Source organism: Physeter macrocephalus, chromosome 7 (assembly GCF_002837175.3).
Source record: "Physeter macrocephalus isolate SW-GA chromosome 7, ASM283717v5, whole genome shotgun sequence".
Lineage (NCBI taxonomy): Eukaryota > Metazoa > Chordata > Mammalia > Artiodactyla > Physeteridae > Physeter > Physeter macrocephalus.
The window spans coordinates 54,080,708-54,094,608 of record NC_041220.1 but is presented as its reverse complement, the minus strand read 5'-3'; the positions used below and the strand labels follow the sequence as shown (position 1 = coordinate 54,094,608).

The following is a 13,901-nucleotide window of genomic DNA, read 5'->3' as shown; positions in this document are numbered from 1 at the left end:
GGGCACGAACCTGTGTCCCCTGCATCGGCAGGCCGACTCTCAACCACTGCACCACCAGGGAAGCCCCTAAAATATTTTTAACTAAATGATAATAACAACACATCAAAATTTGAACACCCAAAGTCATCTAGGAATAGGCAGTGAAAGAAAATACATTATAAAGTTTTTCAAGGCAACATTTAAAATGGGAGACAATGATCTTAAATAGGCTTAAATACTTTTTCTGAGTGTTTTTCTCTTTATTTGCAGAACTAAAAAAGAAGAATGACACCAAAGTTCCTCCTACCTAAGACAGACCTTAATAAGAAATTAGAATTCGATTTTTATTAAAAAAAAACCCTCAAAGGTACATTTTTAGTTTTTTTTTTAAATATCCAATTAGCAAATGGGTTAAGAGCACAGACTCTGAAGCCTTAGTTAACATCCCAGCTCCACCACTTACTAGCTATGTGTCCATAGGCAAGTTACTGAATCCCTATGTGCCTCCCTTTCCTCATCTGTAAAGTGGGGCTTAATGATAATATCTATCAGAATGATAATTTTAAAAGCAAATATTTATAAAGTGCTTAGAATAATGTTTGCCCATATAAATGTTATATAAGTGTCAGTTAAATAAATAATAAATAAATAAATACTTTGGATCACTGTCTATAATCATCACCAATCTTTGATAAAGGTAAAATTTTCAAGTCTGATGTCTAAACCAAACGTTTAAACAGAAATCTAAGCTTTAAGGTTTGTTATCCAAAATGGGCATAAATCTCCCTCCTTTCCAACTTTCACCTATTCCCCTTCCCATGCTATTCCTTCTCCACCAAGCCAATCACCTGTGAAAGTGTGTGCCTTGTATTGTTTCGTTCACTGATCTTAACTCTTCACTCAGCCTAAGAACAAGAAAAGCAAGATTGAGGCCTCTGCTATGAAACTCCTAGGTAACAAAGTTAATAGCACTGCTCATGATTATCTAGAGGAAAGGCAAGATAAGCAGACAAGAGTATTTCCTTCAGTGCTGAAGCCCCAGAGCACAGAGGCACCCCATTCCTGTGGTGAGGGTTTTAGCAGGAATTATGCTGTGTTGCATAATAACCGGCTACCAAGTCTTCCACTGAATAGTTGGTTAAATTATTTAATCTCACTCTTTTCCTCTGATCTTTCATCTGTAAACTAGGGGTTAATAGACTATGTTGTGAGATATAATGAGTTAATACATATAAAGTGCCTACATATGCACGGTAAAGCAAGAATATCATAAACATTAGCTATTATTATTTGGTAGGAATTCGTCGTTTCAGTTTCAGCATTGCTTTTCCTTTAGGGTTTATTGCAATAACTATATGACTTAGGAAAGGGGCGTATGGAAGGCGGGAGTTTGAAACCGAGGGGCCTTAGGAGAAGCTGATACTAGCACAAAACGGCAAAGTCTATTATCAAGCCCTGAGAATAAACTTTAGCATGGTAATCAGAGCAGAATCCCAGTGGCCACAACTTCCCTACAAAGCCGCAAACACACAAAGCAGGGCACTCAGAATCCAAAGGCAGGAGACATCCCGACCCGGAGAAGCCAGAAGGGGGCCTCAGCACAGACTTTTACGCCGCTAAATTCCCAAGGAGTTGGCTCGGTGGCCTCCACGCTCCGAGAGACGCCTTTATCTTGTAAAGTGTGTCTGTGCTTCTGTACTGCTTGGCTCCCGCAGTGGTCCCGCGTGGCGGTCGGCGCTCCCACCAGCCACACCTCTGCCCTTGGACCGCAGCCGCAGCCAGCGCGGCGAGCATTCGCACCCAAGCCTCGGACCTCGGAGGCGGGGCTTGCGCGGAGGCCCCACCCCGCCGTCCCCAATGGCTGAGGCTGCCCGGGGCCGGGGTCAGCGCGCACCAGTCCGAGACCCGCAGCTCCGCCCCAACGCTGATCCATGCGGAGGAGAAGCACAGGTGGGTGAGGAGCGAGCTTCTGTGCCCGGGAAGCCTCGTCGGGGGCCATGGGGGGACAGGTGAGGCTGCCGCCCGGAGAGCCCTGCCGAGAAGGTGAGTGTCTGCCCAGAGCCGGAGGATCTGGCGTTCGGGTGGCGATGAGAACGGGCGGGCGGTCCCAGGTACTTGTGGAGACCAGAAAGGGATACGCCGACTCTTCACGCGCTCATTCATGCATTTATTCATTCAGTCATTCCGCCAGTCAGCCGGTCAACAAGTATTTATCGGTGCCTGCAATATGCCAGACTCTGTGGGGATGCCTGAGTCGAACAAGACATACGTGGCTCCCACCCTGGTCCGGAAGACAGATCATGTAAATTACGGAGAGCTGAGTGTCGTGACTGGGTAATCAGGGTGCTGTAGGAAGACTCTCAAGTCTCATCTGAAAAAGACGCTTCCACTGACTCGGACTCACTTCCAGAGTCCGCGGTCGACGTCACCCAATGGGCAGAGGGCGTGCCCGCGGACCGGACGGGAGTCCAGTCTTGCGTCCAGCGCTGGCTTGGCGAGGGTCAAACACGGTGCAGGGTCAGGCGCCCTGGACCACCCCCTGCCCCCGCGCCGGGGGAGGGCTCTGGACAAACCTGGGCTGCCCACCTCTCTCCTCTTCCTTTGTGATGAAAACGCCTCCAACCCCTGTAGCCTCGCGTCTGACTCGCTGTGAAGTCACTTCTTGGCTGCTTAAGGCGAGAGCAGGACAGAGGAAGAGAGCGGAAACTGGGTGCACTCATTTGTAGGTTTCTCACTGCTTTCTAGTCTGGGGTTTCAGCCGCCACCTGCGTCCTGTAAACTCTTAGGGCGCCGCCCCTTGCCCTGTGCCAGGTGTTTACAACACTCGCAGGCTTTCTACAGTCTCAATACCAAACGCGCGCGTGAGCCCGGATAAAAGTAGGGGCACGGCTGCGGCGGCGGGGAGGGGGCGCGGGCGGACAGTGTGTATCATATGAAATGACAGTTTTCAATTTTTACAGAGTCCAGAGAAAAGCAGATTTCTATTTTACCCGGTAAGGATGTAAAGAGGGAGGGGGCTGTGAGAGGCGTGGCAAGAACTCTATCTTTCCAAAATTGCTGGCAACTTCCCCGGGTTTTCTCTTCTCTTGGCTCTCCCAGCTTATTCCTTGATGCGGAGAGTTGTTGTTTTAAGGGGGGAAAAGGCAGTGAACCAGTCAAAACTGTGCCACCAAGATTAAGAAGGGACACAAAGAAAGAGAAAAATGCCTGAACAATTCACAAACTATTCAGAAGTTGAGGTTTTGGAAGTGGTTACTAAGGCAGCTGGATCTAGAATTATTTCCTAGATAGTCATTCTTTGTCTAAAGAATTCCTAAACTAGTTAAGTCAGACTGTTACTAACAGGTCCACCCTTGTTTACCCAAGGATCTGTAAGTAAGGAGGATGTGTGAATTACATATGCTTGTTTGAATTTAGGGATGATTTTCCTGCTTTGCTCATGCATTTAGTTCCAACAAGAAATATTCAAGCTCCATGCTTAATACCTGGGGTTAATTAACTGTGGTAATTAATTAGGTGGGATTCTAGTGGGAAAGACTTAAGAGAAATCAGAATCCTTCTTATCAGTAGTGGGAAGAGATTAGGCTTTGGCACCAGACAGGCTTCTCAGCTATGACGGCCTCCTTGTCTTTCTTCATCTGTAAATGGGGAATAATTCCTACAGTTTAGAGTTTGAGGAATAGACGCAGATGGGATTACACATGAAGCACACACTTCAGAGTCCGACATGGAGTAAAGGCTCCATTTTTCATTTGTTCATTTATTCAAATGACAAGAGTCCCATGTGCCAGACATTGGCCTAAGTTCTAGAACAGAGGGATTTGCAAGACAATCTGGTCCTAGACAGTCTGGGTCTAGAGGCCCAGATAATTGGTTTTCATAATTAGCAATCCAACCAAGCACAAAATTATTTGAGCCTTTGTTTTTTTCTGTAGGTGTCCATCCCCATTCTCTGGCCTCTTGGATGCAGTGGTATACATTAATGATTCTGAGATTTTACTCTTTAAAAAAAATCCATATCATAAACATTTCTCAGAATTCCACCAAATGAACATAACTTTTATCAGCAGGACAAGCTGCATTTTCTATGTAAAATATAGCTTCTTTTATGTTACACTAAAAAAGATTTTCTCCAGATTTTTACAAGAAGATTAAAAGCAGAAGTTGTTTTTTCAGCCTTCTGTAGATTTCCTAAGTGCTGAAATTCAAGTGCTTTAAGGTATTAAAAATTCTTCACTTAAGGTTGTTCAGAAAGCAATATGTTATTACTTGCAGCAGTTTATGTAGGAAATCTGATGGTCAACAGTCCTCATAGAGTATTTGACCTCCAAACACACCGATAGTGGGACAATCTTGTTTAGAGATACAAATTTTTAACTTTTTAAAAAATCAACAGTATCTGCTCAAATTGGTTACTTGAAATAATGTGCTTCTTGCCCAGCCCTATCAGCGTTCATATGTAGATATATCTGCTAGATATATCTGCTTGATTTCCAAATTTACTCAAACTTATTTCTCATTCTTATCTGCTCCAAATTTGCTCTAAATTATTTCTCATTCCTATTCTACTCCTCTTATTCCTGTTTTTCTGTTTGTTTTCTCACTAAAATTGTCAGTTTCCATGAGAACAGAGACCTGTTTACCTGTCTTGTTGATCACTGTCTCACCAGTTCTTAGAACAAGACCCTAGCACACAGGAAGTGCTCAATAAGAATTTGTTAAGTGTTGCATGAATGTATACCTAACATGGTGCCTTGCATGGTAGGTGTTCAACAACTAATTTGTTGGGTGAATAAATAAAATTGTTATATGGATATACGATGTTGTTACAAAGCCATAATTAAGCTGTAAGAGGAAGTCTGGTTGGCAGTATTAAATTGTACGATGGAAAGTGAGAAATTCCTTTAGATTGGAGAGGCAGAGAAGGCCTTTCTAAGGAAGTGAGAGCTCAGTGAAGAGAAGGAGTTAGCCATGCCAGCCCCTACTAGCACTAAGTAACAAGTAAAGGCTACTTAAAAGCTTTAAGGTGAGAAGGAATTTAGCCTATGAAAGGAAGAGGGGAAAAAATTAGGGAATGAGGTTACAGAGAACGCTGGAGGCCCTTGTAGACTGTGGTGAGGACTTTGGATTTTTTCTGAATGAAAAGGGAAGCCATTACAGAATTTTGCAAGGAGAAATGACAAGATTGGACCTACTTATCTAAAAGCTCATTTCACCTGAGCTTGTCCCCTGCTACTCTTTGACCTCATCTCATACCACCTCCCTTCCCTCACCAGCCAGCCTGGCTGGTGCAGTTCCTCCCACCCCCTCAAGCAAATTCCCAAGTCTGGGAGTTTGCATTTACCTTAGCAGAGAGGTTTTTCCATTCAATGCTGTTTAAAAAAAAAAAACTCTTTTATGCTGCTTTTACTGCTTTCCATGGCACTCTGTAGGCACTCTGCCTGACCGATAATAGATACTCAATAAATATATATTGAATCAAAGAATGAGCTGGTGCAGTTCCTCCCACCCCCTCAAGCAAATTCCCAAGTCTGGGAGTTTACATTTACCTTAGCAGAGAGGTTTTTCCATTCAATGCTGTTTAAAAAAAAAAAAACTCTTTTATGCTGCTTTTACTGCTTTCCATGGCACTCAACATATTCTGTAGTTATTAGTTCACTTGTTTATTTCCCCCCCCATTAGGATGAATGTAATAGAGCAGGAATTTTATTTTACTCACTGTTGTAACCCCAGCTTCTAGAAAATGCCTGACCGATAATAGATACTCAATAAATATATATTGAATCAAAGAATGAAAAGACAACCAGTGTTTTTTCAGAGAATGAGAGAGAGAGAAAGAGTAACGCAATGTCATGTCAGAGGTGAGCAAGTTTTAGAGCATGTAAAGCTTTTTTAAAGTCCGGGATTAGGAATTTAGACTTTGTTATAACTGCCATGAAAAATCATGGGGAGTTATGCAGGGGAGTGATGTAATCTGATTCACACTGGCTGATATTTGGAGAACAAATTGTAGGAGACATGAGAGATTTCATTCACTCTTTCCTTTGCTAATATAAATAGGCAGGTGTATCAGTCACCTATTGCTGTATAACAAACAACCCAAAACCCAAAGGCTGAAAGCAACAATCATATATTCTTGCTTATGTGTCTGTAGGCCAGCTGATGGTTGACTAATCTAGACTGGGTACACCTGCGTGTCTCTGCATCAGGCTACATACCCACCTGGGTTTGGCTCCTTAATGTGGGATGAGCTTAGGTCTGCTCCATATGTTTTCATTCTGGGATCAAGCTGAAGGGGCAGCAGCTGCTCAGGGAAGCTCTATTCCTGAAAAGTACAGAGGTGCAAGAGAGTAAAGCCAACCATAATACAAAGTGGTAGACCCAACCATTTAAGTACATTTTAACCCTCTCCTTATATCACCTCTGCTGATGTCCATTGGCCACCAATTCACTCCCAGCTGACATCAAGGGAAGAATACTCTGCCCTCGTCGGGAGGGGTAAGGAAGTGACTGCTGAATAATAATCCAAACTAACCCAGTAGAATGGATGGTGAGACAATGATTTTCTCAAATTGGAAATATCTTGCAGTGATTAAAAATGTAGTTTTATGCAGTCACTGATTTCTCAGAAACTAAGATACCCTATTCCATGTAATAATTGGACAATATATATTATTATTCTCTATAGACAAATAGGACTTGAAAAAAGTAAAGCATTTCATCTTTGTATAAACAAGAATAAATTTTAACTGACTTTATTTGTACTTTATGTTTTTACTTTTCTGAAATAGAAAAAATAGTAGCCTGGGAATTGTGTTACCTGGCCCTGTTTGGGCAGTTACATGACTTTGGCAAGTCACTTAATATCTTGGCATCAGTTTCTTTAAAATGTCTTCCAGCTACAAGTGCCTATGAATTTAGAGCTGGTCCATCAGCAATATTTATGAGCTACCAGGATTATAAGTAAATTACGCTGGGAACCAAGATAGCTTATGATCAAACCACAAAATTAAGGAAGGGGTCTTTAGAATCATCAAGTCAAACTCCTTCATTTTAGAGATGAAGAAACTGAAACCAAGAGTGTTGACTCAACTTGCCCAAGACTATAGATAATTTGTAATGGAGCTAAAGGTGGGAAAAGGCATATAATCCTATAGAAAATCTAACTTTGTTTTAAAATTTTTAAGTTGTGTGTGTCTGTAAGGAAACATTCACACCTGTACATAGAAGATACATATTAAGTTGAATCATATGAAACTGCTATTTATGTAGGGTCAAAAATTGTCAAATATCATCACTTTCATTTGGTTTAACATAATTGAGAACATTAGCAGCACTGTTTGCAAAAGCAAAAACACTGTAAATTATCCAATGTCCACCAACTATAAAATAGAAAATTTAATGGTGAGATAGTCATGCAGTGGAATTCTATAGAACTGTGGGGAAAAAACCAAACCTTACAGCCAGAACATCAAGATTGATAAATCTCAAAAACAAGCAAGTCAACAAAGAATACATACTATATGATTACATTTTTAGAAGGTGCAAAAAGAGGCAAATGAAACACTTTATTATTTAAAGATATAATTTTATAGGGGAAATCATTTTTTTAAAGAAAAGAAATATTAGACAGAAAATCAGGATAGTTGAAACCACACGGCTTGTGGAATCTTAGTTCCAACCATCAGTGAAAGCGCTTAGCCCCAACCACTGGACCGCAAGGGAATTCCCAAGTTGTTATTTCTTAAATTGGGTGGTTGATACATTGGTGTGTATTGAATTATTTTTTTCTTTATAACTGACATATATTTCCTAAATCTTAATTATTCAATATTTAGAACAATATATAATAACATCAAAGAAGTTACAACATCATGCTGTTTGCTGACCGGAGTGTAAATTGGTACAGACACTTGAGAGGGCTATTGACAGTGTCTATTAAAATGAAAAATAAAGGGGAATTCCCTGTGGTCTAGTGGTTAGGACTCCGAGCTTTCAGTGACGAGGGCTCGGGTTCAATCCCTGGTCAGGGAGCTAAGATCTCACAAGCCCGGGCAATGCAGCCAAAAATAATAATAATAATAAAATAAAATGAAAAATGAGTAATGTAATCAATTTTCTGTGTTGAATAAGGTTTGGATTAAACTCTGGAGAATTACTTTGCTTACTAGAATCATAAGAAGCCACCTCTGATTTTGAGATATCTCTAATTCCTCTGAAACCTTCCAAAGTCCCTGCCCACACATTCTGCTTCACGCATCTCTCCCCTCCTGCCCAGCACCACTCCACACCCACCAACCCGCCAGTCACTCCCTCCTTCAGTCATACCTGCTGTGGGCTCCCTCCTTAATATGCTCCCCAAACATAAAACAATTTAAGTTCTAAGGTCAGTAACTAGACAAGATTTTTATTACTTTTTCCTGCCATAAAACTTGCAGCATTGGGATTTCCCTGGTGGTGCAGTGGTTAAGAATCCGCCTGCCAATGCAGGGGACACAGGTTCGATCCCTGGTCCAGGAAGATCCCACATGCCGCGGAGCAACTAAGCCCGTGCACCACAGCTACTGAGCCTGCGCTCTAGAGCCCGCGAGCCACAACTACTGAAGTCCGTGCGCCTAAAGCCCGTGCTCCACAGCAAGAGAAGCCACGGCAATGAGAAGCCCGCGCACCACAATTAAGAGTAGCCGCCCCGCTCGCCGCAACTAGAGAAAGCCTGTGCGCAGCAACAAAGACCCAACGCAGCCAAAAAATAATAATTAAAAAAATTTTAAAGTTAAAAAAAATTTTTTTAAGTATTAAAAAAATAACCTTGCAACATTAATGTCCGCTTACAATGAGAACTTTCAAAAGGCAACAAAAATTATTTGCACTCCCTTGTCACCTTCTGTCTCCACACCCCCTAAAATGTTGGAAACATTTTGCTGTGTCAACAGCTCAGAAAGAATATTGTTTGATTGGAATGAGGTCCACCCACACTGTTTCCAGAGATAAAGTTTTGGAATGGTTATGTTAACTACATAGTAAGTGACACTAATGCAGCCGTGGAATTTACTGGACAGTCAAGTCAGATGTTTTCCCAAGAATTCATGTAATCGAAATTCTTACTACCAAAAATTACTTTGCACTCTTAGGGGTTGGATGAGATGAACAGTGCCTGGGACAGATGGCTAGACGCTAGCTTAGGTGAAAATTTGCAGCAATTCTTACTAAAACAACCAGCCTGAACAATTCCTCAGTTACCATAGAATATCCCTGAAGTAATATAATTCTCTTCGGAATATTTAGAAGTTTTGTCCTAGAATTTATCCTGTATCACAGGATCAAAGTTGGTTCATTTTCAAATTACAGAGATAAATGAAATAATAATCACGAAAAGAATGAATTCAATTTTTTTACCTTTTGCTAGACCTGAACTTTACGGTTGTTTCTCAACTGTGTATGTGGTAAAATTCACATAACTTCATAATGCTTTGCCCAGGAGGCATAGATCCTGTTTAGTTTTGTTTCTAAGACATCATTTAGTTGTTCATGTGCCCTCTTAAGATTTTTGAGATGTAAAACTGATTTTCTATTTTTACTTAATTCTAAAATTGTAGTTGATTAATTTTTCTTTGCCCATTTTTGTTTAAGGTAAGTCATGGTAGGGAAATATGCCTTTTAAATGGAAAAAAAAAGTTGAGAAGATGGTCAGAAAACCTAGTCACGGTATCACCTTGTTTGCAGCTTTTTGAGTGGAGAATAAATCTATTGTAAAAAGTTTCTTAGATAGTGTAAAATGTTTTCATTCTGTGTTTTAGTATTTAGCCTCAAAAAAAAAAAAGAAAGGCACTTATAATAATGGGTCTGGTTCAGTGGATTTACATGCTTATTTGAATCCTATTCAGGAAAAAAAAAACCTCCTGATATTTAATTCGTCTATTAGATTCTATTTTTTTTAAGGAGGAAGTGAGTTAGTAGACCTGCAAAATTATTCTTTTTAGGAAAGTGGTCCAGAAAACTAAACCCGCTTTTTTTTTTTTTTTTTTTTTTGCTGTACTCGGGCCTTTCACTGTTGTGGCCTCTCCCGTTGCGGAGCACAGGCTCCGGACGCACAGGCTCAGCGGCCATGGCTCACGGGCCCAGCCGCTCCGCGACATGTGGGATCTTCCCGGACCGGGGCACGAACCCGCGTCCCCTGCATCGGCAGGCGGACTCCCAACCACTGCGCCACCAGGGAAGCCCTAAACCCGCTTTTAAACATGTTTTCTGAAATGCACAATTCGTACCCCCCAAGTGGGATGGCTCAGTTTCCTGTAACATGGTGATTTCTAGACCCACAGGGTTGCTCTGCCCTTTCCCACCTTCAGTCGCCACATATGCTGCTGCTTTCCCGGAGACACACTGATGGCGTGAAGGAGAGAAGTGGACGTTGTAGGGCTGTGATGAACCGCTGAGCCCAAGCTGGATCTGAACAGCTCCATGCTGCTCCAGCAGGCTGCTGCTGGCTGCAGCAGAGAACCGAGTACTGCTAGATCTTCCATTTTATGAGAGGAATCCAGACTTTCATGTGAAGTCTCACATGTTTGCATGATAACAACTCAACAACTTTGCAAACATTTTGAAGAACCTGTGTGAGCCCAGCTGAACCTCTCTGTGAGCCTGTGGACCACGTGCTGGAGACCGCCCATTGGGCAGTAAAAAAAACAGTGTGTTAGTACCTCCCACTCAAGTTTCTCTTTCTTGGGGAAAGAAAGTAAAGATTAGTGTGTCTCCCTTTCGTCGGTTGACATTTCCCTCTTTCCTTTTTCCAGGCTACGTGCTGTCTCTGATCTGTCCGAATGCCTCCCAGGCTTGGTGTGAGATCACACGTGTGTCACAGCTGCTGGCTTCTCCTGTCCTCTACAGGGACCTGAATTCCAGCATAACCAACTGGAGCATTTCTGCAAATGCAGAGAACAAATACAGTCTTTATGTAGGCCTGGTACTGGCAATAAGTTCCAGTATTTTTATTGGCTCCAGTTTCATCTTGAAAAAAAAGGGCCTCTTACAACTGGCCAACAAGGGCGTTACTAGAGCTGGTAAGAAATGGATGCAACTAACGAATTCAAGTTTCTAACAGCAGAAATCATCCTACTCTAAGACCACGGTGCTACAGGAATAACATTTCACTGTCTCTGTCTTGGCCCCTATTCCTGTTCTTAGCAACTGTTCTCAGCAGTTTCCAGGATTGAGCCAGTTGTGTCTCCTTCAGGGTGAGACTAAAATGCAAGAGGTTTGGGGTGTGGGGTGAGCTCTTCTTTCATAGCCTTAGTCTGAGATTCCAGGATTTAGTCAGATCAGGCGACTCCCCTGATTAAAACACATGAGTGGCTTTTCTTTGCACTCAGAGTAAAATCCAAACATCCTCGCACAGTCTCTGACCTCACCTGCTGCCTAAAATGGCCTGTGCTACCTCTCCAGCTTCATCTTCAGCCTCCTTCACTATCGTGTGCTTTTCTCTGGCTCCTGAAATGTACCGAGTTCTCTCCCACCTCGAGGTCTTTTCCTTTGTCTGCAGCTCTCTTCTGCCTGACTCTCATTTGGCTGACTCATCCTTCAGACTTCAGCTAAACTATCACCCCTGCAGAAAGGCCTTCCTCGACCATCCTCTCTGGGGAGGTTTCATTCACCTCTACCCCCTGCTATTCTCTATCACTGCACTAAGGGTCTCCTTCATTGTACTTGGAATAATTTGTCATTGTACATTAATTGTTTATTTACTTGTTGTCAACAGGCTTGTTTATTGATAGTAGATTCACAAGAGCAGGAACGTACCCTAGCATAGGGGTTGGCACCCAATAAGTATTGTCAAATCAGTAAACAGATTACAGTAGAGTTAGGTTACTATTTGTAGTGACGTTTCAGAAGCTGTGTAGCTCTGCTTGGCTATCCTTCATTAACCATGAATTTTCTATTCATTCTTATCAAGAATAATGTCCTAAAAGAGTTAAATATCTTTCTAAGGTTCATAGGGGAAAATAAACGGCTATGAATTGTGCAAACAAGTTTATAAAAGAGTACTATTGAGGGGACATTGATAAAACAGTTTGACATTAACAAAGATAGACAAAATAATAAAAGATAATTGAAAACTTATATAAGTACATACAGCAATTTATTATACAATTTTTATTTATTTATTTATTTATTTATTTATTTTCGCTACGCAGGCCTCTCACTGTTGTGGCCTCTCCCGTTGCGGAGCACAGGCTCCAGACGGCCATGGCTCACGGGCCCAGTCGCTCCGCGGCATGTGGGATCTTCCTGGACCGGGGCACGAACCCATGTCCCCTGCATCGGCAGGCAGACTCTCAACCACTGCGCCACCAGGGAAGCCCTATTATACAATTTTTTAAAGTGGCATTTCAATCCACTGGAGAAAGGATTAATTATTCAATCAAAAGTACTGAGACAACTGGCAAAAACTAGAGGAGAAAAATGTGAGAGCTTTACTTTATACCATTTGGTAAAATAGATTCCTCATAGTTTAGAGTTAAATTTAAAATGAAATATATATTTTTTAAAACCTAAAAGAAAGTCTTCTTAAGCGTAAAGATAAAGGAAGAAACAATTCTATATAAAGGAAGAGATTATCTGGATTGACCCCCCAAAAAAAAATCCTACATGAAAACACCTTTAACTGAAACTAAAAAGGAAATGACATGTGAGGAAAATTTTCAAACTATATGACAAAGGGTAGTTAAGTCACAATATACAAAGAGTGACTATAGTCGATAAGAAAAAGATAGGTACCTAACAGAAAAAAGGCAAAACACATAAACAAGGAACTCACAGAATAAGAATTGTAAGTGGCCAATAAACATACCTAAGTAAATGTTACTTCACTAGTACCCAAAGATATACCAACTATATAACATTGAACTCCTGGGTTTTACCTACTATTTTAACAATATTTGGTTTTTCTTTAAAAAAATAATGCCCTATGTTGGTAAGGGAATTTGGGAAAAAAAAGAGCCCTCTCAAACATTGGTGGAAGCAATATAAATGGGTACAAACTTTCCTGAGAGCAATTGGGGAAAGCTTAAAAATGTTAATATCTTAAAATCTAATAATTCGGGCTTCCCTGATGGCGCAGTGGTTGAGAATCCGCCTGCTGATGCAGGGGACACGGGTTCGTGCCCCGGTCCGGGAAGATCCCACATGCCACGGAGCAACTGGGCTCGTGAGCCATGGCCGTCTGGAGCCTGTGCTCCGCAACGGGAGAGGCCACAACAGTGAGAGGCCTGCGTAACACACACACACACACACACACACACACACACACACACACACACAAATCTAATAATTCTACCTCTAGGAATTTGTCTTAAGAACTGAACAAAGCTACAGTACTATAATCAAAACAGTGTTGTATTGGCACAAAAACAGACAGATAGATCAGTGGAACAGAATAGAGAGTCCGGAAGTAAACCCAAACACCTACGGTCAATTAATCTACAACGGAGGAAGCAAGAATATACAATGGAGGAAAGACGGTTTCTTCAACAAGTGGCATTGGGAAAGCTGGACAGCTACACGTAAATCAATGAAATTAGAATATTTTCTCACACCATATACAAAAATAAACTCAAAGTGGTTGAAAGACCTAAATATAAGATGTGACACCATAAAACTCCTAGAAGAGAACATAGACAAAACATGCTTGGACATAAATTGTGGCAATATTTTTAGATCAGTCTCCCAAAGCCAAAGAAATAAAAGCAAAAATAAACAAACAGGACCTAATCAAACTGAAAGCTTTTGCACAGCAAAGGAAACCACCAAAAAACTAAAAAGACAACCTATGTAATGGGAGAAAATATTTGCAAACGATGTAACCAATGAGGGGTTAATATCCAAAATATACAAATAGCTAGTACAACTCAATATCAAAAAAAAAAAAA

The 13,901-nt window shown here is 41.4% G+C and overlaps 1 protein-coding gene across 2 annotated transcripts in view; it reads left to right on the top strand.

Annotated features, from left to right (window-relative positions):
* The first annotated feature begins 1,704 nt into the window (after positions 1 to 1,704).
* NIPAL1 (NIPA like domain containing 1) overlaps positions 1,705 to 13,901 on the top strand; it is a 24,181-nt gene continuing 11,984 nt past the window's right edge. Inside the window, exons 1-2 of one of the 2 annotated variants that reach the window (XM_055085999.1) lie at positions 1,705 to 1,929; positions 10,770 to 11,036. In XM_055085999.1, the coding sequence (XP_054941974.1) occupies positions 1,911 to 1,929; positions 10,770 to 11,036 (286 nt within the window). In that variant the 5' untranslated portion in view covers positions 1,705 to 1,910. Of the gene's footprint in view, positions 2,023 to 10,769; positions 11,037 to 13,901 lie in introns of both variants that reach the window. The other variant, XM_007115205.3, reaches the window with a different exon arrangement.